This window comes from Stegostoma tigrinum, chromosome 6 (genome assembly GCF_030684315.1).
Source record: "Stegostoma tigrinum isolate sSteTig4 chromosome 6, sSteTig4.hap1, whole genome shotgun sequence".
In the NCBI taxonomy this organism is placed as follows: Eukaryota; Metazoa; Chordata; class Chondrichthyes; order Orectolobiformes; family Stegostomatidae; genus Stegostoma; species Stegostoma tigrinum.
In genome coordinates this window covers 76,856,836-76,884,403 of record NC_081359.1, presented here as the reverse complement: position 1 = coordinate 76,884,403, position 27,568 = coordinate 76,856,836, and the positions used below count along the sequence as shown (strand labels likewise).

The 27,568-nt window shown below is 40.6% G+C and overlaps 1 protein-coding gene across 4 annotated transcripts in view; it reads left to right on the top strand.

The window, feature by feature from the left end:
- Window positions 1-27,568, top strand: part of atp8a2 (ATPase phospholipid transporting 8A2) — a 498,882-nt gene that overhangs the window by 366,010 nt on the left and 105,304 nt on the right. For all 4 annotated transcript variants that reach the window (XM_048533131.2, XM_048533132.2, XM_059646682.1 and 1 more), the window contains 2 exons: window positions 95-278; window positions 2,174-2,284. In XM_048533131.2, the coding sequence (XP_048389088.1) occupies window positions 95-278; window positions 2,174-2,284 (295 nt within the window). The remainder of the gene's footprint in view (window positions 1-94; window positions 279-2,173; window positions 2,285-27,568) is intronic.

The following is a 27,568-nucleotide window of genomic DNA, read 5'->3' as shown; positions in this document are numbered from 1 at the left end:
CAGTATTTATTTCACAAGATGGGGTCTTGTGCTTTATGCAAAAATCTTGTGGATCCAAAGCTGTCATAGTGATTTATGTGTTACTTCATTTCAGAGTTTCTCCTCTCCAAAAATCTGAAATAGTAGAAATGGTGAAAAACCATGTTAATGCTATCACCCTGGCCATCGGAGATGGAGCCAATGATGTCGGGATGATTCAGACTGCACATGTTGGAGTGGGGATTAGTGGCAATGAAGGCCTGCAAGCCACTAACTCGTCTGATTACTCTATAGCACAGGTTAGAGACTTTAATACTTTCAATTATTGATCATGATCAAAAATCTACTTTATTGTTTACAAGATGCCAACTCCTGTACAAATGCAATCAGAATGTTTTGCTACTGCATCAAAGTTGGTACCTTTTCTTACCAGGGCAAGCAAATTTATTATCAACTAAAACTTCATGTTACATAACCAGAAGACAGGAGGACAGGGCGGAGCATTGAAATTGACAGTCTGACAGAATAATCATGGCTGACTGTGGGATTCAATTCCATTTGCCTGCCTGCTCAACCTTTGGTTTCCTACGAGATCAAAAATTTGTCTAGCGCAGACTTAAATGCATTTAATAATAGAAGATCCAAAACCCCCTCAGCTGGTGAATTTCAATGACTCAGACCCTTCAAGGGAAGTAATTTATTCTCTTTTCAATCCTAAATGATGGGCCCTTACCCTGATCATGTGCCTCCTGTGGTTTAGATTCCTCAACCAGTGGAAACAATCAATGTCTATCCTGTCAAGCCCCTTCAGAACGTTGTAAGTTTCAGTGAGATCATTTTTTTCCCTAAACGCCAAAGAATTTCGGTTCAATTTCTCAGCCTCCCACTAAATGACAACCTTCTCATCCCAGGGACCAATTTAGCAAACCTTTTTCTCACAGCTTAGCTTTCCGCCTAGCTTTGTATCATCTTCAGATTTCAATACATTACCCTGTCTCCTTTTCAAAATTTAGTATAGATTGTAAATAGCTAGAAATAACTTTGATTTTAAAAAATGTCTGAATATCATTATTCCAGAGATTGTGGTCTACTCAGAAGTATTTTTCTTGTAATATGGAAATTTTCTTCCACTTCAGTGACTGATGCACTTTTGGCACTAATTCCCTTTACAGTGGGTGATTCTCCAAACCCCAGTCAAATGAAAAATACATTTATAATCTTTCTATTAGTCTGATATAGAGTGTGAAGCATCCTTGTTGTTAAAGGTGCATGATAATCACTTAACCCGGAAGAACTGACTTCAGATTGATGGTAGCCATCTCTTGGGGCACCTGTGTACACATTGTGAATTTAACAAACCAACTTGCACCATACAATCACAAATCATTGGTACATTTTCCACTACTGGTCCAGCAAGGACCTTCTTGCCTGGAGGATTAAGTATTCTTGAACCTTCCATCAAACTCCAAGTATAGATTGTGAGTTAATGTCAAATGTTAATCAATTACTTCTTCCATTGCTTGCAACATCCTCAATATGATGACTCTTATTCTCCCCTTCTTATGCTGTCTGTAATCAAATAAACCAACTTCTGCCAGGGTCCGCTATTCATTACATGTTTTGTTCAAGAAACACTTGAACATGCACCATGGAGCGACACGCTTCAGGATCTACAGTGAAATTAAGTAGGTAGTTATAACACAAAGGATGGGCTTATAATCGTATGGTAGAGGAATGAGTGCCAATAGTCTTGTGCCAAGCTTTATACAGGATCTTCTTCCCTTCTGTACAGAAGGAAAGGTAATATATTTCTTGCATTTGGAGTGGAAGAAGTAAAAAAAAATGTAGACTCTCCACTCAGTAAATATGTGCTGAAGTTGAAAGGGTTGTGATTGGAACCCCAGTACTGGTGAAAGGAAGGGGGACTGAAAGCAGTGCCTGATCATGTTATAAATACCACTGTATCTGAATGATTTCTGATTCCTAATAAAACAATTTCAGTCTTACTACACCAAGGAAATTACTGCAAGTGGATCTTTGATTTTGTAAACCTGATTATCGTTTGAATGTTATAACATTTTTAGTATCATTTAATATTTGTCTTTGCATATTTATCCATCCTGTGCATTAATTGCTGTTTAGTGTTACTTAAAATAAGTCGTTGTGATACTGATAAAAGCTCTTTTGCTTCTAGTTTTCATATTTGGAAAAACTTCTATTAGTCCATGGAGCTTGGAGTTATATCAGAGTGACAAAGTGCATTCTTTACTGTTTTTACAAAAATGTGGTGCTGTACATTATAGAGGTAAGGAGCCACATCTTTGACTGCCACAATTTTCAGACAGAACAGATGTTGTTGACTTGTATTACCTTTCAGGAATAGCTGCTGAGTTTCAGATAAAAGTTCGATTTGAGGAGGGGAAATTTTCTCTATATTTACATGGAGTTTTGAAATTTTTGAGGTACTTGTTTTCAAGCCTCACTCAAAACTCATTTATTTCGTACCTTCGCCATAGAAAAATGTGGCAACGTTCAGAGAGACACAGGGAAAGATGGCCGTATAGCCAAAAAAGGAAATATTAAGAAGGATGGGCAAAAAACAGCACTGAACTAACTTCAGATGGCACGGTGGCTCAGTAGTTAGCACTGCTGCCTCTCAGTGCCAGGGACCCGGGTTCACTTCTACTCTTGGGTGATTATCTGTGTGGAGTTTGCACATTCTCCCTGTGTCTACGTGGGTTTCCACCCACAGTCCAAAGATGTGCAGGCTAGGTGGATTGGCCTTGCTAAATTGCCCACAGTGTTTAGCGATGTGTAGATTAAGTGGGATTGCGGGTCTGGGTGGGATGCTCTGAGGGTCAGTGTGGACTTGTTTGGGCTGAAGGGCCTGTTTCCGAAGTGTAGGATTCTATGATTTATTTCCAAATTTCTTTTCTCAAAATGAATCACCTTGCAAGTACTTACAATGAATTCCTATCTACTACCTTTCAGTTCATTTCCCTATTTTAGCAAAATCTCTTTTGGCTTTCTTCAATTATGAGAAGAATTACCTCTACTTTCCATTCATCATCAAATTCTGGCATCACTCCCTTTGGCCTCTGTACAAATTAGTCTGAAATCATTACCATTATTAGCCTGAGAACTGTATTGTATTTTGTGCATGACTGCCCACTTCCATCCAAGCTTGGCTCTCTGCTTTCTTGCTTGTGGACAGCTTTTAATCCAGTTTGCTAATTGCAAATTCTTTAGTTATTCCTAGTATTCTTGCTTCTGGTAACTTGTTGAAGACTTTCCTGAAACTACATTTCCACATTTATTGTTACACATGTAAAGAATTCTATATTTGTCAAGCATGATCACCCCTTCTGAAATTGTTATTAGCTACTCCTAACTAATTTTTCTTTTCCAGATCAATATCTTTCATTAAAGGTTTTAAATTCCCCTTAGGCAGCTGGTCTCCTGTTGTTCAAGTCAGTTCAGTAAGGCATTCCAAAATAAGTGTCCACTATATTAGCCACTTTTCAGTCCTCCTGCACACATTAACACTCAGATCTATGGTAATCTCTTCGGTAAAGACAACTGTGAAATAATTACTGTTGCTGTTTTTGATTATCACTAATAAATTGTTATTTGTGTCTTCTTAGGAATTGAACTGCACATTTAATAATTCTCTTTTCATTAATACACTTGTAAGATCATTTGTGCGAACATGAAGTTCAAAAATGAGTGGGTTGGGATTGTTTGATTCTTAACCACTCATAGAATGAGGAATGGACGGTTAAGGAGTAAAACAAATAGGTGGAAATGATTCCCAGTGAGAGAGGGAAAGGGAGAAAAAGGAAGCAGACAAAAGATTTGCTGATAGTAAGCCAGGGAAGAAATAAAGGCTGAGTAGGTGATAAAAGGAACCCTCTCTCCCTATTTATTTCAGAAACCCCTTTCCTTCCCCCATTTCTGAAGAAGGGCCTAGGCCCGAAACGTCAGCTCTCCTGCTTCTTTGATGCTACTTGACCTGCTGTGTTCATCCATCTCTACACCTTGTTGTCTCTGTGAATAGTTGAAAATGGACTAGCTGTGCTGGGAATAGCCCATACAGATCAGGACTTTGGGATGTCAGGGTAAGTAATGACCATGGACAGAGGTGTTCGTACGTTGAAATAGTTAACTTCAGAATTAAGTCCTGAAAGTTGTAAGGTACCTAGGAGGAAGATTAAGTGTTGCCCCTCTAAGGGGAAAATGCACCCATTTCAAATCCAATCAAACTAGTGGCAGGCAATAAATGATAGCCCAATCAGTGACACCACATCCAAGAAGTGAATTTAGAAAATCATTGAGGTGGGTGCCTGTCCCTGTATGCAAGATGTCCTACCCACAGCATTACAGTGAAAGGAGTTGATGCACTCCAAAATGCAGCTTTGAATTGCAGAACTGTAATGAAAGTGGGCGTCATGATGATGCAGTAAGGCTGATACATGCCCGATGCTGACTTCCATAGATACGGTGAAGTGAGAGTCACTGACCATGGATTGCACACTGAAATGTCGGTGCAAACAAAAAGCCAGAAGAGCAAGCAGTGAACTCAGTTGCCACACTGACTTTCATGCAGGGAAATGTAATATTGTTGTTTCTATCTGGAAGGTGGGAGAATGGGAAACTGTTCATAAGTGAAGCAAGATTAACTAACAATGAGATGTTAATCCAAACAAATGGCCTCTCAAAGCTCACTAACAAGATTCTCATCCTGCTATTCCCAACGCTTGTCTGGAAAATAGGACTTTTTACTCTCAACATCAGAAATCTCCTATTGCCAATCTCAAGTGATTTTTCTCAACTTTCTCACCAAATACCTGTGTCATGCATGGGTTCAGAAGATTCCAGCCATGGATTAATTTTAGATAGTTGGTTGAAGTCATACCTAGCACATAGGACGATAGTTGTGATTATTGGAAATCAGTTATCTCAGCTCCAGGACATCTCACCAGAAGAGTTCCTTGGGGTCCTATCCTACACCCATCTTCAGCTGCTTCTTCAATGACCTTTCCTCCATCATAAGGTCAGAAGGAGATGTTCACCTGTGATTGCAAATATTCAGCACCATTTGCACGGTGGCTGAGTGGTTAGCACTGCAACCTCACAGCACCAGGGACCCGGGTTCGATTCCAGCCTCTGGTAACTGTCTGTGTGGAGTTTGCACGTTCTCCCTGTGTCTGCTTGGGTTTCCTCCCATAGTCCAAATATATGCAGGCTAGGTGGATTGGCCATGCTAAATTGCCCATAGTGTTCAGGGGTGTGTGGGTTATAGGGGGATGGGTCTGCTTGGGATGCTTCAAGGAGCGGTGTGGACTTGTTGGGCTGAAGGGCCTGTTTCCACACTGTAGAGAATCTAATCTAATCCAGTCTAATCCTCAGATACTGAGGCAATTCATGTCTGAATCTATCAAAACCTTGACAGTATCCAGATTTGGCTGACAAAAAGCAAGTAACATTTGTGCCACAATGTCAGGCAGTGACCATCTGTAACTAAAGATAGTCTTACTGCCGCCTCTTGAAAATTCAGTTGCATTATCATCACTGAATGCCACACTATCAACATCCTAGGAGTTAGATTGGAACCTGAACTGGACTAACCACATAACTACTGTAATTGCAAGAGCAGGTCAGAAGCCAGGTATCCTGCAGTAAGTAACTTATCTTCTGACTCCCTAAAGCCTGTCCACCAAGACACAAGTTAGGAATGTGATGGCACACTCCCATTTGCCTTGATGAGTGCAGCAACTTCACACTATCCATGACAAAACGATACTGTTGATTAACATCACATTAACATCAATAGTGACTTAGTGGCTAGCACTGCAGCCTCACAGCGCTAGGGATCTGAGTTCAGTTCCAGCCTTGGGCAAATCTCTGTGCGAAGTTTGCATGTTCTCCCTGTATCTGTGGTGATTTCTGCTGGGTGTTCCAGTTTCCTCCCACAGTACAAAGATATGCAGCCTAGATGGATTAGCTTAGCTAAATGCAGGGTAGCTTTGGATGCGATGTTCTTCGGTAGCTTGGTGCAGACTTTGTGGGCTGAATGTCCTCTATCTGCACTGTTGGGGCTCTACGACTCTAAGTCAGTCAATAATTGTGTATGGAGGCTGGTACAGTTACAACTTTTAAAAGACATCTGGATGGGTGTATGAATATGAGGAGTTTTAAAGGATATGGGCCAAATGCTGACAAATGTGACTAGATTAATTGAGAATATCTGGTTGGCATAGACAAGTTGGACTGAAGGGTCTCTGTTTTCTGTACTGTACACCACTATGTGCCAGAGAACAGAGACAGGAATGATAAATATTTTGGTAAGAAATCCTGCAAAATCCTTGAGTTTTGGGAACACGTGTTTGCTCGGAAGTGAAAGTGACAGTCAGTTTAGTTTGCAGCTTATTTTAGATGTTTCAGGATGAGGTACTAGCTGAAGGAAAAGGTTAAGTAAAGGCACAGAAATTCAGTGAATGAATATCAGTTGCAGATGTGTCAGTTTGAACAAGAAACCTTGATGTGAAGATAGCTATAAGTCTTTGATGTGGTTTGTAAAGAATTAAGGAAGGTAAGCTTGCACCTTTTTATGATATTTGTCATCAAATCATTCCAACATTTTTTGCTGGATATAATGTAGCTTTTGTTTAATAAACATTTTATTATTCTTAAAAGTACATTAGAAAACTCTTGTGAATGTTATTTGTAATCAACTTTTCACAGTTTAAAGTAAGACAGAGTTTGGGTTTGTCAAGAGATAATGGGAACTGCAGATGCTGGAGAATCGGAGATAATAAAGTGCGGAGCTGGATGAACACAGCAGGCCAAGCAGCACCTTAGGAGCACAAAAGCTGACGTTTCAGGTCTGGTTTCACTCAGATCTGTTGTAACGAAGAAAATGGAAAATAATGTTCAGAATCATGGCTTGCATGCTGTTGTGTAGTAAGAAAAGTGACAAATTTCTGTGGGCAGCCACATATGAAGGGCCGCACTATGATGCCTGTAGACCATAGTGTCTCCAACTTGCTGAGGCCATTGGTCTTTTGTGAGGTTGCAGAGGGCCACATATAAAGTTGCTGCTGTTTTCTGCACTTTTCTTGGACATACTTTGACAAGACATGATAGACTACTTAGTAATGTTCGACCGCATGGGATTCAGGGTGAGCTAGCCAATTGGATACATAATTGGCTTAACAGCAGGAGACAGAGTGGTGGTGAAGGGTCGTTTTTCAGATTCAGACTGGTTGCCTGTTAGCAACAGCGTTCCACAAGCATCACTGTTGGGTCCACTTTGTCATTTATATAAATGATTTAAAAGAGGATATAAAAGGTATAGTTAGTAAGTTTGCAGATGACACCAACATTGGTGGTGTAGTGGACAGGGAAAAAAGTTATTCGAGATTACCAAGAGATCTTGATCAATTGGGTCAAAGGGCTGAGGAATGGCAGTTGGACTTTAACTTGGATAAATGCAAGGTATTTCATTTTGGTAAAACCAACAGGAGCAGGACTTATACAATTAAAATTAGGGCCTTGGGTAGTGTTGTAGAATAGAGAGACCTTAGAATAGAGAGGGTTTCAGGTACGTAATTAGTTGAAGTTTGCATCACAGGTAGACAGGGTGGATTAAGAAGGCATTTAGTATGCTTGCCTTCATTGCTCAGACTTTTGACTATAGGAGTTGGAATGCCATGTTGAGGTTATGCAGAATGTTGATGAACCCTCTTCTGTTTACTATCTCCAGTTCTGGTGGCCCTCTTATTGGAAGGATATTATTATAGGAAGCTAGAGAGGGTTCAGAAAAGATTTCCCAGGATGTTTCCAGGAGTAGAAGGTTTGAGTTGTAGGGAGATGCTGAATTGGCTGGGGCTTCTTTCACTGGAGTATACGAGTTTGAGGGGTGACCTTTTAGGGGTTTTCAAAAGCATGAGTACAAATAAGGTGAGATAACAAGGTTTAGAGCTGGATGAACACAGCAGGCCAAGCGGCATCAGAGGATCAGGAGAAAGAAATAGATAACATGAATGGCAGGTGTCTTTTCCCTCTGGTGAGGGAATTTTAACACTGGGGCATATCTTATTGTGAGAGGAGGAAGATTTAAAAAGGACATATGGGGCATTTTTTTTTAACACAAAACATGGTTCAAATATGTAATGAACTTGAAGTTGTGGTTGGCATGGACGGTTAGACCAAAGCATTTGTTTCTGTGCTGTAACTGTATGGCTATGACTGTATATCTTTCTGTGAAGATCATGTCCATTGTGCTTCTTACTGAGTCGAATCCAGAGTTTGACTTCTGCAGGAGCTCTACAGCCATTGGGAGAAGTTGATTTGTGTTAACTGGGTGGGATGATTAGACAGGTACAGAAGAAAAGCTATGAAAGGATTTTGGAACAAGAATGAGTGTTTTATGGTAAATGCTGTGTTTAAATGGGAACCAATATAGATCAGTGAGCATAAGGGATATTGCTGAGCATCCATCCCAATGTTGCTGTACCGTCCAGTGTGTCAACCATTTCACCTCGGCGAGATTGCTCAACTCTGTAAAGCTATCTTAATTCAACCTGGTGTTCTAGTTTCCCTTTCTAATTTGAGGTAACTTTGCAACAATATGGTCACTATTCCCAAACACTCACTTATCTTACTCATCTACCTGTCCTATCTCAAGTACTCAGATGCAGCAAAGTATGTGCCCTTGTATCTGACCAATGTACTGCTTTGAGAGGGGGGTCCTGGTCAGATTTTGGTATTTCTATTTCCTTTTCTCTATTTACTTCTCCACTAGCCTTTCATTAACACACTTCTTGAACAAGAATATTATTCCAACTCATCTCTCACAAGACTGCACACGTGTTTGTCTGAAAAGAATTTCAGCTCATTCAGTAAAATCATTGTCTCTGCTTTTCATTCATTTTTATATTAAAATGCATGAAATTCAAAGAATTCATGATATCTGCAATCTTACTAATTCCTACTCGAATTCAAATCTGATTTAGCACAAGCTGATGACCTCACCAGCAAATCTTTAAGTAGACTTTAACTAAATGCATTCTAATTCGCACTATCTCACGTAAAGTTTTGTTTGTCATCACTTCAGATTTATGCAAGTGACAGACTAGTAGCATCAAAAGTGACTCGCCAGGTCATTGTATAAGGTCAAAGCTGCAATACAGGTCATTATGCTGCACCCAATAATGCTGGCATGCAGACTCACCTTTTCAACAATGGGTTTTATATTTAGTCAGTCCACTGGATCAACAGAGTTCATCTTTGACCTATGCTGTTTGTTTCAAATCATGGAAAGAGGAGAAATAAGTGTTGTGATAGGAAGTCAATGAAGAAATTTTTCAACTGATGGCTGCTAAAACGGAATTTTTTTTACCTAAAAGGAAAACCAAATCCCTAACTTAGACATAAGTTTCACATTCTACTTGAATCCGGAAAGGAACTTTTCATTCCTCCTTTTATTCATTCACGAGGTGAGGGTGTCACTGGCTAGGCTAGTATGCATTGCCCATCCCTAACTGCTCAGAGGGCAGTTAAGAGTCAACCACATTGTTCTGAGTCTGGAGTCACATGTAGGCCAGACCGGTAAGGATGACAGTTTCCTTCCCAAAAGGACATTAGTGAACCAGATTAGTTTATCTGACAATCGACAATGTATTCATGGTTATTATTACAATCTTAATTCAAGATTTATTTTGTTGAATTCAAATTCCACTATCTGCCATGGCGAGATTGGAGCCCGGATTCCCAGAACATTGGGTCTGGGTCTTTGGATTAACAGTCCAGCAATAATACCATTTGGCCAACACATCCCCCTTTAGTGCTGCTGGTGTATACACAAAAAATAAGCACTGTTAGTTCAGATAATTGGTGTTTTGATTTATGACAGTCACATGAACAGAGATACAGTGAAAAGTATTGTTTTGTGTGCTAACCAGACAGATCATATGTTCCATTAGTACATTAGGGTAATAGATCAGAATGCAGATTATGGTGTTAACAGATAGAGAAGTTGTAAAGAAAGATCACCTGTAATATATGAAGTCCATTCATAAGTCTGATAACAGCAGGGAAGAAGCTGAAATTAAATCTGTTGGTATGTGTTTTCAAACTTATGTATTTCTGTCTGATGGTAGAGAGTAGAAGCAAGTATAACTGGGGTGAGAGGGCTCTTTGATTATGTTGGCTGCTTTCCTGGCAGCAGGAAGCATAGACAGAGTCAATGCAAGAAAGGCTGGTTTTCAAGATAAACTGGGTTGCATTAACAACTCTTTGTAATTTCTTGTGGTCTTGGGCAAAGCAGTTGCCTTACCAAGCTGTGATGCATCAGGATAGGATGCTTTCTGTGGTGCATCTATAAAAATTGGTAAGAGTCATTGTGGACATGCCAAATTTCCTAGCTTTCTGCGGAAGTAGAGGCATTGCTGTACTTTCTTGACTGTAGCATCAAGGTGGATGATACTTATTCCTGAGAACTTCAAGCTCTCAACCACCTCTGCCTGAGCACCGTTGATACAGACAGGGGTGTGTCCTACACTCTGCTTCCTGAAGTCGATGACCAATTCCTTCGTTTTTCTGCCATTCAGGGAGAGTTTGTTGTCTTTACACCATGCTCCTAAACTGGCTGTCTCTATCCTGTACTCTGTCTCATTGTTTGAGATTCAACCTACTAAAGTGGTGTCATCTCTAAATCCATTTACAAATTTGATGCTGAATTTGGCCGCACTGTAATGAATTTATAAGAAGTTTAGTAAGGGCACCAGTGCCCTTATGGGGAACCAGTATTGAAGTTACTAAACAGCAGAGGCTGGTATTGATCTCTGTTTTTCACCACATTGTGCAACCTGACTTGCTATTGTCTGTGTCCTTTGGCATAATTTTATTCTTGTTATTATATGAACAAAAGAGTGCAAATACAATAAGTATCTTTTATTCTTTTGCCAGTATCAACATTTCACATATTGAGCTACTGGGGAAACAGTGAACTTGTATTATTTGTTTAGGCATGGTGTAATTTCTTGCTTGGTGTCGAGTTTTATGATCACTTGAACTGGGTTCCATAATTTTCCTCTACTTGTAGTTCTCCAGTTTTCCATGTTGGACAAAGTGTGATAAATTTCAGTACCTATTGTTGAACTGCGTTCTTTTACAAGCCTGCCTTATGATGGAGAAAATGTAACAAAATACTTCATATTTCTTCACTAATCAGGTTAAATTAAACATTTTCTATTGAATCTATCCTCTTACTTTGTCCTTAGAAGAATTTTTATTTAGTTCTTCTGGCTCACTGGCCCTCTGGCTACTTCTTTCTCTGGGGATTGGCCAACACTGCTGCCAATCAAAACTGCTATCACATTGCCCCAGAGGGAAGCCCCATTCAAATCATTTAATGCTGTGAATGGAAATTGTCTCTCTGAGCCTAGATCTCATGTGACTGCCTTATAGAAGTATCTCAAAGTGATAGTCCTGACCATTCCAGTAACTTTTAAATTGTTGCAAATATACGTAATACAAAATGACATGAATAGTTTTACCCAATTTCCTTCCATATAGCAGATGAGTGGACTGATTCTAGATTTTCTATTAATATGTATATTAGGCCTCCTCTGTATACCATGGGAAAATAATGACATACTGATAATGTCATTGACGCAGTGATCCAGAGGCCCAAGCAAATGCCTTGGGATCTTGGATTCAAATGCTACTGGCATTCAAATGGCAACTAGTAGAATCTGAATCAAATAATAAATCTGGAATGTAAATTTAACCTCAACACCATGAAACCATAATCGATGGTGTAAAAAACAGCAGATTTTATTTAGGAAGGGAATTCTGCCACTCTTACCTAGTCTGGCCTACTTGTTGACTCTTAACTATCTTCTGAAATGGCCAAGCAAACCACCCAGTTTACGGGCAACTAGAGACTGGAAACAAATCCAGAACTTGTCAATGATGTCCATGTCCCATAAATGAATAAAGATAAAATAAACCAGCCAAGAGGAGTTTAGATCAGCAAACCCATATGCTGAGAATAGTCTTATCTAGAAGTGAATTCATAATTACATGCATTAGAGGGCAGGTCAGTGGCCAAACACACCCTACACTGGACCCCTGGTTTAATTTCTCAGCAGTTCACACTCAACCAAGACCAACCAATCCAAAATTCCTACCCAGGATGGGGCTGAGATGTACTCTCCTCATGTCACATTAACTATTCAGGTTGATGGATGGTAAGAAGGATTCAGTGAGGAACCAGAGTCTTGTTCACCATAGGAAACTGTCCCTCCATATCCTTCTGTTCACATAAGATGTGAAAATAGAACAGATGTTGTAACATAGTGCTGCAGTTCAGTACTTACTGTGGAGTTCCACCAACAACCAATTGATCACAACCTATGCTGGTGGCTGAAATGTTTGTGGATTTTTGTGAAAAAGTATCAGCTGGCGATTTTAATATTCCACATATTATGTAAAGCCAGTTATGTAATGTTTTAGAAGCTATACTTATATCTGGAATTTTTGTAATCCTCCTTTATCTCAGTATGCCCATTGCAATTATATAATACTGATTTCATCAAAGGAAACTGAAATGGAGAATAGATTGATCTAAGAACATCTCTAATCACTGTCAACAGCAATAACCAGGTTTCTTATCTGATGATAAACCTGTGTTTTTTCAGATGTTCTCAAATGCTTTTTCTAAAAAAAAATTTGAAGATCGAGCCAACCTCCAACTCAGGCACTGCAACATAAAAACATCAAAAACGTTTATATGCTTTGGAGAAGTTCATCAGTGGCAGTACCCCTTTTTGATGCTAAGCACAGTCAAACTTCAAAACTACGAAAGATATATAACGCAAAATCTTCATTGACTGCAGCCCAGTCTCCCATTAATCATCCATACATATATTGTTTGTCTTGAACAGATTACAGTATGTAGCCTTTCAAATAATTTTGCTTTTGAGTGTTTGTGTTTACAACTTACCATTGAAAATGACTTGATTCAGTTTATGATACAATGCCATAAAATAATGAGGATATGTTGTATAATTTATAGAATTGTTTTGTCCTCTCATAATATGTCAAAGAAAGTTAACTTTTGTATTCTTCATGGTTGTGTAACCTTCCTTTTTATTATCATCATGCAAGATGCCATTAATTTCTAAAAATATGTGTCATCTTGAAAGTTCTGGCCTGATAGGTCTTTTTACTGGCAGTTTTATTGCAATATCACCCAGCTCCAAAGTTACCTTATGAACACTTTGATCTCTCACCTAACATTTCCATAGAGATCTTCAAAGCTTTTGATGACCTGGCACCATGCAGTTCCATATATGTGGCCTCCTAGCAAAGAAGGCTATGTTCTGAGATGACACGGTGTGAAGCTGGATGAACACAGCAGGCCAAGCAGCATCAGAGGAGCAGGAAAGTTTGACGTTTTGGGTCGGGACCCTTCTTCAGAAATGGGGGAGGGGCAGGGGATTCTGAAATGAATAGGGAGACAGGGGGATAGATAATGGATAAAGGAGAAGATAGGGTGAGAGGAGACAGACAGGTCAAACAGGCGCGGTTAGAGCCAGTGAAGGTGAACGTAGGTGGGGAGCTAGGAAGGGGGTAGGTCAGTCCAGGGAGGACGGACAGTTTGGGGGTGGGATTAGGATAAGGTTATTGGGTAGGGGATGGGGGTGTTGCTTGAGGTGGGAGGAATGGTTAGGGAGGCGGGGACTACATGGGCTGGTTTTGGCATGTGGTCGGGGGAGGAGAGATTTTGAAGCTTGTGAAGCCCACATTGATACCGTTGGGCTGCAGGGTTCCCAAGCGAAATATGAGATGCTGTTCCTGCATCTTTCGGGTGGCATCATTGTGGCAATGCAGGAGGCCCAGGATGGACATGTCGTCTGAGGAGTGGTGGGGGGAGTTGAAATGATTCGCAACTGGGAGCTGTAGTTTGTTGCGAACTGAGCGTAGGTGTTTCGCAAAGTGGTTCCCAAAAGCTTCAAAATCTCCCCTCCCGCAACCACATGCCAAAACCAGCCCAGCTAGTCCCCGCCTCCCTAACCATTCCTCCCATCTCAAGCCCCACCCCGTCCCCTACCCACTAACCTCATCCTGCTGCCCCTCCCTCCTCCCCCCTGGCCTGCCCATCCTCCCTGGACTGACCTATCCCCTCCCTAGCTCCCCACCTATGTTCACCTTCACTGGCTCTAACCCTGCCTGTTTGACCTGTCTGTCTCCTCTCACCCTATCTTCTCCTTTATCCATTATCTATCCCCCTGTCTCCCTATTTATTTCAGAATCCCCTCCCCCATTTCTAAAGAATGTCAATCTTTCCTGCTCCTCTGCTGCTTGGCCTGCTGTGTTCATCAGCTTCACACCATGTTATCTCAGATTCCCCAACATCAGCAGTTCGTATTATCTACGTTCTTAAATGATTAGTTTTCTCTCAAATTGTCTGTGAGAAAAATGGTTGTTGGTTTTTTTAGCTGTTTGATATTCCAGTAATTCAGGATGCTCCTGGATACTTACTTTATCATGTTAGTAACTTTCTGATGTATACATCTGCACTCCTGTCTATTTCCACTTTCATAACATTGCCTGACTCTCTCAACTCATTTGTTATTTTTACCTTTAGACCTCTTCCCAATGCATTCCTGGCTGGTGTCCCACATTGTATCCTTCAGGAGCACCTCCAAACTTCAGTGTTTTGACCTAACTTGCAACAAAATCCAATTTGCCTGTCACCGTTGTGTTCACTCACCTGCGTTGGTTCCCAGTCAACCATTGCCTTAATTTTAAAATTCTCACCCTTGGCTTTCATATCTCTCTGTGGCCTGGTCCCCTCCCTATCTCTGTAATCTCCTCCACCCCCTCTTACTCTGGCCTTGAGTGCATTCCCCTTTTCAATTGTGTCACCATTGATGGCTGTGCTTTAATTTTGTCTACACCCCAACCTCTGGAATCCCCTCCTTACACTTCCACAACTTCTGACCTCACTCTCCTACTTGAAGGTACTCTTTAGAACCCTGCTGTTTGAAGAAACCTAATTTTACCTTAGGTGATTGAATGTGATTCCTTGTTTTATAATCCTCCTGTGACGTTTTGTTACATTAAAGGCATAATCAAAATACAAGTTGCTATTGCTGATTGAATTCCATATTCTCAACTCTACTTCAGAACGTAGGCTTTTAGGCTTCAAACTCACAGAATCATTACAAGGAATGAACAGAATAAAAGAGATGACAAAGCCTCTGGGATTCTTGAGTTGATAGAATTGTATGAAAAGCCATCAAGTCAACACAGTGACTCTAGAGGAAGTTGGATTTTTGTGAGTTGTGCCCCCAAAACAAAAGGATTGTAAAAAGACATTTGTGACTTCTGTAACTTAAATGTTTTCTTTCATGTTTTCACAGAACTATTGTACTCAAAGGGTCATATTACATGTGGTTATTAAAGCATAATGCAGTTTGTAAAATCTTAAGTTTCCATATTGACCTTTGCCGCCTTCTACAGGCACCATTTTATTGGTGTTCACAGCCCACCGAAATCATTTATGTAGAACAGGCCATAGACCACCAAATAGACGATAAATAAAAATATGTTTCAAACTGTGCATTACTCATGCTACGTTAAAATGTGGAGAAGACTTCTGTTGTAATCACATTAGTAATTACAAGCTTAAGCAAAATTTAACTATTACTACTGGTGTATTGCCAGTGCCCTTGAAGAGAATTAATCTGATAAATTAATGTTGGCTATTGCTGAAGAAGTGGTTGTTAATCAACCTGCCACAGCTACACACATGAAATATATTTGTCAGTGGAGAATCTCCATAAAGGCGCATTAAATGTTACAATGCCCAAAAAATGCCTCACTTACTGATGAGTGCAACTTTGATATTAAGACTGGTAGAAAATTGAGTTCGAAAGCCATACAATAAGACAACAGTATCTCAGTTTTGTTCTTTTATCTTTTAAGTAATTATTTTCATCAAACTCCTTTACAAATATTGAAAATATAATAGATCTTAGCATGGTAAGCTCAGTACAAGATTGGAAACTGAGAAAACATGAAGTTTACTTCCAAGATCGAGGATTTCGGTTATGATTTGACTTGAGGATACTTCACATTGACTTCTGATGCTCTCTGAGCAACCAGAGATGGGAAGAAAATATTGTCCTACCAACATCCTAAGACTAAACAATCAACAAGTAACTTTCTCCAATAATCCGTTTCTATTATGTTTCACTATAGCTGCCTTTGTTTCAATTTGATTCAACATTTAAGGATACATTCTTTATCTATATTTGACATCTTATACTTTGATGCATCAACCCTCACCAGATCTACCTGAGCTTTTCTCAAGTTATTTTGCTAGAATCATTTCTTACCTGTAATTTTCCAGAGTTTTTTACTCGTGCAAGGATTATAATTGTAGAATCTTATAACGCAGTAAGAGATCTTCAACATGTTGTTGGCTCTTTGAAAGAGCAGTATTGTTTGGCCCACGAACCCTGCAGGCATTTTGTCCTCAGGTAGTTGTCTCACTGTCTTTGGAATTAGTATGAATTCAATTTCCACTGCATTTCATGAAGTGTTCTTGATTTGGAGAAATCTGGAGTGGAAAAAAATTCTCCACATTCCCCTCAGGTTCTTTGCCATTGATTTTAAGTGTATGGATAATCCTAACTGCAATCTCTCCTTATCGCTGAAGTCTGTCATCTCTGATAATATCTTGCTAAACCTCATCCTACCTATACCAAAGCATTCACATCTCTCTGTTGTGCCCTGAATTGTCAACAGTGCTCTAGCTGAGATTTAACCTGTGTCACAAAGTTATTACATGATCTGTAAGTTATTCTTTCATGTGATATAGGCATTATTGGCAAAGACAATATTTGTTGCCCCCAGTTGCCCTTGAACAGGATGGCATGTCAGGCCACTTCAGAGGGCAGTTTGCATTACGTGTAGGCTAGAGCTGCTAAGGATGGCAAATACTCTTCCCTTGAAGGAAATTAGTGAATGAAATGAATTCTGCAACAATCTATGGTAGTTTCGTAGTCACTATTATTGAGAATAGCTTTCAATTTCCTTTTGCTGTTTAGGAACATAGAAATAGGAGCAGGGGTAGGCCCTTTGAGCCTGCCCCACCACTCAGTATGATCATGGCTGATCATCCAACTCTGCACCCTTCCTTGCTTTATTATTTTGTGTCCCTGTATTAGTCCAAGTAACCAATATGTTTTTTTAACCTCAGTGTATCCAAAGACATTCAAATATGTAAAAGACTCCCTCAAACTTGACAACATAATCTTGTCATTTCTCAAATCTGTCTTTGATTTGACCCACTCCAAACTCTTTCTCATTCATTTCTGCTCAATCTCAACTTGCCGTAAACCTTTCTACCCAAACTTTGACCCCTTCAGCACACCCTCAAGCACCCTGTCAACCTCAACTCATTTTCCCTTTTGTTCATTACAAGTTACCCTGGAAACCTTAAACATTTGACTTTTTGGCTTTAATGAGAATTGGGCCTTATTTAGCAGCTGGGACAATGACTAGATGTGGAAATAAGTAAAACGCTGCCAATACTGGAAATCAGAAATAAAGTCAGAACAAGCGTAAACACTCAGCAGGTCAGGCAGCACCTGTGAAGAGAGAGAAATGTTTCAGGTTGATGTTTTGATCAGTCATCTGCTAAAAGGTATTAACCTGATATGTTAACTCTGTCTCACATTCACAGGTGCTGCCTAAATTATTCCAAATTGGAAGTTGATTTTCTACAGATACTTCTGTGATTAGAAGTTTCTAGTATCTATGTATGGTCATTAACTACTGCCTCCCCAAACATATGAGCTGGTACATGAAAATACCTTTGTTTCAGAACCTAGCACCCCAATGCATATTTCATCTCCATTTGCCATAATAAAGCATGTATTTTCTGTGCAAAACAAAGATTAGTACTCAGAACACAACAAATAACTTTTCCTATCAAAAAGATGTTGTTTTCAATTTTTTATACATTCTTCCATGGGACCTAGTTGTCACTGGCTGGGGTATATTTATTGCACGTCCATTGTTGCCCTCGAGAAGGTGGTGGTAGAATCATAGACCCGTATATTACAGAAGATATCCTTCGGCCCATCAGGTCAAGCCAAAAATATACCATTATTTTCACTGGCCCCACTTCCCCATGATAGGCCCATAACCTTGAATGCTGCAATGCCTCAGGTGCTCATCCAAGTATTTTTGTAAAGGTCATGAGGTTTCCTGCCTCAACTACCCTTGCAAGAAATACATTCCAGACCCCCACCATTCTCTGGGTGAAAAGGATTTTCCTCAAATGGAGAGCTGCTCTCTTGAACTGCTGTAGTCCATATGGTGTTCAACCACAATGCTATTAGAGAGGGTGTTCCAGGAGTGCCAAGCAAGCAGACTGCTATGTCCTAAGTGTAGTTGGAGCTATATTCATCCAGCTAAGTGAGATATATTCCATCACACATCTGACTTGTGCCTAGTAGATAGCAGACAGGCTCTGGGGAGTCAGGAGGTGATCTACCAGCTGCAGGATCCCTAACCTCTGACCCACTGTCGTAGCCACTGTGTTTATGTGGTGAGTCCAGTTCAGTTCTGGTCAATGGTACCTCCCAGGATGTTGATGCTGTACACTTTGTACAATTCAGTAAAAGGAAAAAAGAACTCTGTTGGGTCTTACAATTGTCTACCTTAATGCTGACCATGTGAAGTAATATTTTGGATCATAGAATACATGCCTACAGGGTGGCCAGTAACACTGAAACTGAATATTACGTAATGTAAAAGTCAAATGCAATATTGATTTTTAACGTCAGCATTAATAACATCCATTGACTGGACACCTTGTTCACTATTTTTGTCACCTCTCCAATGAGGATCATCAGATGTGACCCAGTTATTTTAATCAACTCTAGGGTAGATGGGACTTGAACTCGGACCTTCTAGCACAACTGCCACTCTGCAACAAGACGCTTTGGACATGCCAGACCCCTTAGAAATTCATGTTTACTTGTGAAACAACTGATAAATACTGTGTGGCAGTTATTCTGCTCATTTGAGCAAATTTAAACTTTTCCTTGATAATTAACTGTTTATACTAAATGGTATGATCTTAACAAACTAGTTATTTTAAATAAGATAGTAATTATTGTAATAGAGAGCTAATCAGAACTGCAGATGCTGGAGAATCCAAGATAACAAAGTGTGGAGCTGGATGAACACAGCAGGTCATGCAGCATCGTAGGAGCACAAAAGTTAACGTTTCGGTAGGCCCGAAACACCAGCTTTTGTGCTCCTAAGATGCTGCTTGGCCTGCTGTGTTCATCCAGCTCCACACTTTGTTATCTTAGTTAATGTAATAGCATATGTTTCTAATGTCATTTGTAGCTGAATTAAATAGTAATGTAATATCAAAATGATACCCAAAACGTTTACCTGGAAAATGGCACCTCATCTCCTAAACCTCATTTTCTCACTCAGTTTTTAACCATATAATTCTCATAAATCTATTCTGGTGAGAGAGGATAGATTATTCAACAATAAATTCTTGAATTGCTGGTTAGCTTATCCTAGAAAGATGGAGCTTCTGTTCTTATTCTGCCTTTTCGTGCCTCACATAGCCCACAATCTTTCCCAGCCAGTGATTTTGTTTTGAAATGTAGTCACTGTGATTAGGTAGGCAGATCTTTTTAACAGTTTGCTCACAGTCGTGTTCTGTGGACAGTACCTTAGATGACTAACCAATTAATTTCTTTTTAGAGATACAGTTGCCACTGCTCTAAATAATGTCCCGGGAATTCCAGCCATCCAACCAGGCTTCAGTTTATCTCCCTCAACATTAATTTGAGCTATCAGTCAGATTGGTTGTTTACATTTATTCATTTATAAATGAATGTACAGTGTTGTGAATTGTGTCTTTGCTGCAACCTCAGTGTATTGCTGCTGTGTATATAGAACTGCTTACCATACTGAAACACATTATTCCTTAAAACTGTTGAGGATCCTTGTAGTGGTAGTGTTGAACACTAGCTTTGCTCATATGGATCCAATTCCTGCTTTAGGGATCAGTGACTGTACCTTTAGTTCTATTTCTCTTGCTTGAAATGGCTGGTATGATTCATTGTTCAGCAGTATTCCTTGTATGTTTGACAAGTCTGCCATGTGACATAGAGCAGAGTAAAGGCTACCATCCACATAACTGATCTCCACTGTCAAGCATGCCAATAACAGTATTAATCAAATGCTTGAGACTTCTGGCTAATTTTTCCCAAACTCTCAAATCCCGGTTACTTATTATTTATATAGTTATGTGGAGTTTGTGTGAAGCATCCAGACCCTTTCCAATGTATAAAAGAAAGCTCAAGTTACTCAGTTGAAGTGAACAGACTTAAATGTAAACCTTAAAAATTCTGAAGGAACAGGGAATTCTCCTGTACCTTGACAATGTTGTGCTCAAACAAGCCTGTCATTTCATATGATTCACACAAGTAAGCTTCAAATGTCAGTCAGGTCTGCAGCGTTTATACTGTTCATCTCACATAGAAAAGTCCACTCATGTAGAAAAGAAATTGTTGGTATTGTAGGACTGAAGCTCTCTCCTTGGCGTCTACAGTTAACTCAAGACATGTAGAAGTTGAGTCTGGAGTTGGGTCTGTGTTTATATTAGTCTAATGCTGATGTCACAATGTTTCAATGTGCATTTATATAGTGTTTAAAACCTCCAGGTGTTTCACACAATGAATTACTTCTGAGGCAGATGTGCTTTATGAAGCAAGTCAAAGTGCATTCTGCGCTAGCAATGTCTTTAAAAGACCAAGAGATGAATGATTACTTGATCTGTTTGTGAGTGAGGAACTGATGTAGATCGAGTTCCTGGGAAATCCCCTTTGTGTTCTTGCAATACCTGAATCATCTGTGTCACAGCAGCTGGCAGATAGGACATCATCCAGTATGTGATGCCGTCAAAACAGTAACCATCACTTAGACCTTGATAAATACGAATCAAAATTGAGATGTTTTAGCTGTATGGTATAGTTTGGCAAATCCAATGAATTGTCAACTTGATTTTTTTTTTCATGAGCAAGTGAGTTATGTTACAGAAATACCCACCATACTATATGTGAAGAACATGTGATCTTTGTCGACATAGGGTATTTGCAACAAGTTGATTCTCATGGACAGCATGTGAAATTGACTAATTTTATTTCAAAACCAAGATCAGGAACACAAGATTATCATATGACTCCACACCATTTCAACCAAGTAATGGAACTACATGCTTGTAATTTACTGCTGTTTATTCACTGAGTCAGTGAATTGGGAGTTTTTAATGTGTTAATTTATTTTGTTTATTTCAAGCCAGCATGTGGATGATTTTATGTGAAAGCCATCTCCCACCCCATAAAATGCTATTGTCATATTTGTTGAAGAAAGAATACTATATGCAGTTTACATTATGTCAATTCAGAAAAATACATTTGTAGAAAATATTAATTTCTCCAAACTATTGGTGAAGCGACAGCCGAGTGCTATTATTGCTGGACTGTTAATCTAGAAATCCATGTAATGTTTTGGAGAGAGACAGTAGGAATGCAGATGCTGGAGACTCTGAGATAACAAGGTGTAGAGCTGGATAACACAGCAGGCCAAGCAGAATCAGAGAAACAGGAAGGCCGACGTTTCGGGCCAAGCCGCTTCTTCAGAAAATGTTTTAGGGACCCAGGTTTGGATCCTGCCATGGCAACTGGTAGAATTTGAATTCAGTAAAATTAGGAGTTAGGTGTCTAGTGATCACCATAAAATCATTGACAATTGTTGGGAAAAACCCATCTGGTTCGTTAATGTCTTTTAGTGTCATCCTTGCATGGTCTGGCCTACAAATGACTCTAGACCCACTGCAATGTGGTTGACTTTTAACTGCCCTCTGGGCAATTAGGAATAGGCAATAAATGCTGGCCTAGCCAGTGACAGCATCATTCCATGAATGAATTTTAAAAAGCCACAGAAGAAGCCGATGCAATACCAATATGTCATTCCAAGTAAAAACATGAAGCAGGAAGGTACATAACCACATCATCTAGTGAAGTACAGCTGAGGACAGCTACTAACATTAAATATTGTGTAGACTGTAGCTTAGAGTTTAAACCAGAACATAGACAAAGCAGATCATTAGTTGGGAAGAGAAGAATAACATCTCTGCTACTAATTAAAAGGCTTAAATGACAAGAAGATTTGTGTGAACAACGAAATGGACTTGTTTTTGAGTTTGTATCTGCAGTTGATGAAACGTCAAAGGTTACAATCCAAAAAATATAGAGGAACAGAGTAGCCAAGGGTTTCTGCACACAAATCATTGAAGCTGACTGAACTGATTGAGAACGTTTATCTTAGGCTTTCTGGCCAAGGAAGTTATGCCAACCTTAACATTTCTTCAGCCTCAACAAGAATATTGTGTTCACTTCCAGATGCCATATTTGAAGAAGGATGTGAAAGGTTTAGAAGGGAGAGTATAGAAAGTTTAGGAGAAAGGTTTCTCGCATAAGCGATTTCGGTCATGTGGATAGATTGTCAAAGTTTGAGTTGTTCTCAGAAGATTGAAAGATTTGATAGAGGTGTTCAAAATCATAAGGGGGAGATGGTATAGGTTAAAAGATTGAGAATCAGAAGGCATTGATTTATGATGATTGGCAAAAGCAGAAACAGCAAATTGACAAGAAGCCTAGATGTTGTGAGTGGTTAGGATCTGGAATAGAGATAGTTGAAACTGCCAGTGCTACAGTCTGAGACAGCAGTGTGGAGCAGGAGGAACACAGCAGGCCAGGCAGCATCAGAGGAGCAGGAAAGCTAAGGGTCCTCACCCAAAACGTCAGCTTTCCTGCTCCTCTGATGCTGCCTGGCATGCTGTGTTCCTCCAGCTCTACGCTTTGTTATCTATGATCTGGAATAGATGCCTGAGTAAGTAGTGAAAGCAGATCAATCGAGACTTTCAAAAAGAAACTGGATAAACACTTGATGAGAAATAATTTATGGGACTTCAGGGAAAGTGCATGGTTGTGAGACTAGAAGTTACTCTTAGAGAGACCCAGCACAGACACAAACGATTGAATGGCCACTGCCCGTGCTGTAGGCATTCAATGAAAATTTCAGTTTTAGCCTTCAGTGTGAATTTAGTCAAATTGGAAGATCAAGACCTTTTTGGATATTTGTTAACAATTAAAATGTTTATTTTAGAAACAAAGTGCTGCAAATACTCAGCATGTCAGACAGAAAGTAGCTTGTTGGCCTGTATCAGAGCAGGAGGAGCAAAAGTGAGCCACTCAGCTAATGAGTTTGCCATGCATTCAATGAAATCATGGTTAATCTAATAATCCTCAACTCCGTTTACCTGCCTTTCCCACATAACCCTTGATGAAAAATCTAGGTATCTCATCCATGAATATTCTTAACAACACAGTCTCCACAGCCTTCTGGAGTAAAGCATTCCATCGATTCAGTACCCTCTAACAGAAGAAATTTGCCTGTTTTATTCTGAGATTATGCCCTTTGAACCTAGACTCTCCCACAATGAGAACAACTTTTTCACACTACCCTGTCCAGTACCCTTTGAATCAAGTACCCTATGTTTCAATAATATTCCCCCTCATTCTTCGAATTCCAGTAACTATAGGCCTACTCAACCTGTCCTCATAAGAGAGTCGCTGCATACCCAGGATCAGCCTTGTGAGCCTTTTCTGATTTGCTTCCAATGCCAGTAAGTCTTTCCTTAGATGAGGGGGCCAAAATTATTCACATTATTCAAGGTAAGTATTGGCAGTAATTAAATGTTTCACATACAGTATGTTAAGAAGACTCCAGTCGCGGCTATTCCGTTCGCATTGCATGCTAGAGAGCCTTTCTTCAGGTTATAAAGATAGACAGGTGATAATTGAAGATAATGAAACTGAAGTGTTTTTTCAACAGAAGTTATAAGGTCAGGTTTTCTCCAGATCCAAAACAACAATAGTTTGTATGTATTATAACACCTTTAATGTAGTAAAATGTCCCCAGAACTACTTCAGCGCAAACAAACCAAATGTCAGAATTTAGGATGGTGGTTACAACCTATTTTGTTAAGTCAAGCAATACAACTTCTTGATTTGGGAAAACGATGTGTTCATTTACTGTCTTGTATTACTTTACAAGGACAAGTTATACTGCTTGAAGGTGTGAATCCAGTCGTGTCTTTTGCTCTGTCCATTCACTTGTCTTAAAATAAATCAGCTCAATAATTTGTTCAAAAACTGGGTACTATGGATGCTAGAAAACTGAAATACAAATATTGTTTTAGAGAAACTCAGCAGGTGTGGCTAAATTTGTAGAGAAAGAAATAGAGTTAACATTTCAAGTCTAATAGGACTCCTCTTCAAACTAAAGAGAGATAGAAAAGTGATAACAAGGTGTAGAGCTAATGAACACAACAGGCCAAGCAGCAGAGCAGAAAAGCTGACATTTCAGGTCTGGACCCTTCTTCGTCATAGAGACATGTTTGTGTCCAGATCTTACTTTTTAAAATCATGAAGTTTTAATATCACCCCTATTGAACTTTTATGAAGTATCCTTAAGATTTTCTTCCATTTATCAAACGATGAAACAATATTGGTGCGGTCGCGCTTGGAGTATTGCGTACAGTTCTGGTCACCGCATTATAAGAAAGATGTGGAAGCTTTGGAAAGGGTGCAGAGGAGATTTACTAGGATGTTGCCTGGTATGGAGGGAAGGTGTTACAAGGAAAGGCTGAGGGACTTGAGGCTGTTTTCATTAGAGAGAAGAAGGTTGAGAGGTGACTTAATTGAAACGTATAAAATAATCAGAGAGTTAGATAGGGTGGATAGGGAGAGCCTTTTTCCTAGGATGGTGACGGCGAGCACGAGGGGGCATAGCTTTAAATTGAGGGGTGAAAGATATAGGACAGATGTCAGAGGTAGTTTCTTTACTCAGAGTAGTAAGGGAATGGAACGCTTTGCCTACAACGGTAGTAGATTCACCAACTTTAGGTACATTTAAGTCGTCATTGGACAAGCATATGGACGTACGTGGTATAGTGTAGGTTAGATGGGCTTGAGATGGGTATGACAGGTCGGCACAATATTGAGGGCCGAAGGGCCTGTACTGTGCTGTAATGTTCTACGTTCTATGTTCTATTTATGAGAAATATTTCACCAGGAAACAAAATTTTATTGAAAAGTAGGGTCTTCAGATTAATGGATCTGCATTAACAACTTGCATATTTCTGATGAAGGGTCTAGGCCCGAAACGTCAGCTTTTGTGCTCCTATGATACTACTTGGCCTTCTGTGTTCATCCAGCTCTACACTTTGAAATCTTGGATTTATGTATGCTTGCCCACCTTGAAGAAGTTCTGCTCCTCCCTCCGGGATTTCTCTTCCAATCTCTCTTCTTGCCCACCATCTTTAATCTCACTGTCACTCCTGGTGTTTGACCAGGTATTTGCTAAAACTTGTTTCCACAGCCATATCACATTCCTCAGTGACTAACTCTGGCTCAGACTCACCCCATGTGGATTCCAACTGAAGTTTCATCCCTCATGTTTTGAATCCTCCCAGGATCACAGATACCTCCATGATATTCAACGTTCCACGGACAGCTGCTCTCGCTGCACCCTGAGATCCGCATCCAGTGCCATGCGGCACTACATGCACACTCTCAATCTCTCTCCAACAGCATCACAACATGCTGGCTCAGGGCTGCACCCCTCCACATTTCCACTTCATCCTCCGGCTCATTCTTTGTGGTAACAAGAAACTTTTTTCTTTTCCTTTCAGGCATCAAGGCCCCCAAGATGCAACAACTCAAAATACCCATGGCCCTCTGGAACCTACCTCTCCTCCCCTTCCCTCTGTCTCTATCCCTTCCCCCAACCCCCCACCCCCACCTCCTGTTGGGTATTTACCATCACCCCTAACCTTCTGCTCTCTGATGCTGAATGCTCTGTACTCAGCAAAGGCCTCAGCTTCATCCCTCTGCATGCCCACCATAATGAATTTTGGGCACGACATGACACCAGACTGTTCTTCCGCCATCTTCGCCTCCGTGCTCATTTCTTTAGATAAGAGTCCTCTCCCTGTCCCACAGACCTGTTTGTCCAACTCCAACATTTTCCCTCCACCTGGACCCCTCCCTCCGGCCTTTTACCTGCATTCGATCTTTTCATTGAGAACTGTCGACGTGACAGCCGTCATCTCAATTTCACTGTCCCTCTCAACAAATTCACCCTATCTCCTTCCGAACTGACTGCACTCCGTGCACTCAGATCTAACCCTTACTTTGTCATCAAGCCTGCTGATAAGGGTGGTGCTGTTGTTGCCTGGCTTACTGACCTCTACCTGACAGAGGCTGAGCGCTAGCTCTCAGATACCTCCCCCTATCTTCCCTGGACCATGACCCTACCGTAGTGCATCAGGCCGTCATAATCCACTACGGTTATGGATCTCATTTCATCCGATGATCTCCCCCCATCCACTTCCAAGCTAACAGACCCACAACCCCGCACAGCTCGTTTCTACCTCCTGCCAAAAATCCACAAACAGGACTGTCTGAGCAGACCCATTGTTTCAGCCTGCTCATGCCCCACAGAACTCCTCTCTTCCTACCTTGACTCAATCTTCTCCCCCCGGTCCAATCCCAACCCACAGAGACCCATGATTCACCTGATGCCCTACGCGGGTTTCAAAGCTTCCAGTTTACTGGCTCCAGCTACCTCCTCTTTACCATGGATGTGCAATCCCTTTACACATCCACTCCTCACCAGGAGAGTCTTAGGGCTATCCGCTTCTTCCTGGAGCAAAGACCTGAACCATCCCCACCCATCACCACCTTCCTCCACTTGGCCGAGCTTGTCCTCACCCTCAACAACTTCTCTTTCAACTCCTCCCATTTTCTTCAGGTAAGAGGGGTTGCCATGGGTAACCACATGGGCCCTAGTTATGCCTGTCTCTTCGTGGGGTATGTGAAACATTTCTTGGTCCAGTCCTATTCCGGCCCCCACCACGACTCTTTCTCCGATACATTAATGATATCATCCATGCTGCTTCCCTCTCTCACTTGGAATTGGAAAACTTCATCAGTTTCGCCTCCATTTTCCACCCTGCCCTCACTTTCACCTGCTCTATCTCTGACTCCTCCCTTCCCTTCCTTTACATTGCTGTTTCCATTTCTGGGTGTAGACTGGCCACTGATATCCATTACAAACCCATTGAATCCTACAGCTACCTGGACTACACATCCTCACATCCCACTTCCTGTAAAGACTCCACCCCATTCTCTCAGCTCCTCCATCTCCACCACATATGTTCAAATGAGGCCACCTTCAACAAGGGAGCCTCTGAAATGTCCACCTTCTTCCTCAACCAAATATTCCCCAGCTCCGTTGTCAACAGGGCCCTCAACCAGGTCCGACCCATCTCCCGCACTTCTGCCCTCACACCTTCTCTTCCCTCCCGCAACAGCGATGTGGTTCCCCTCATCCTTACTTA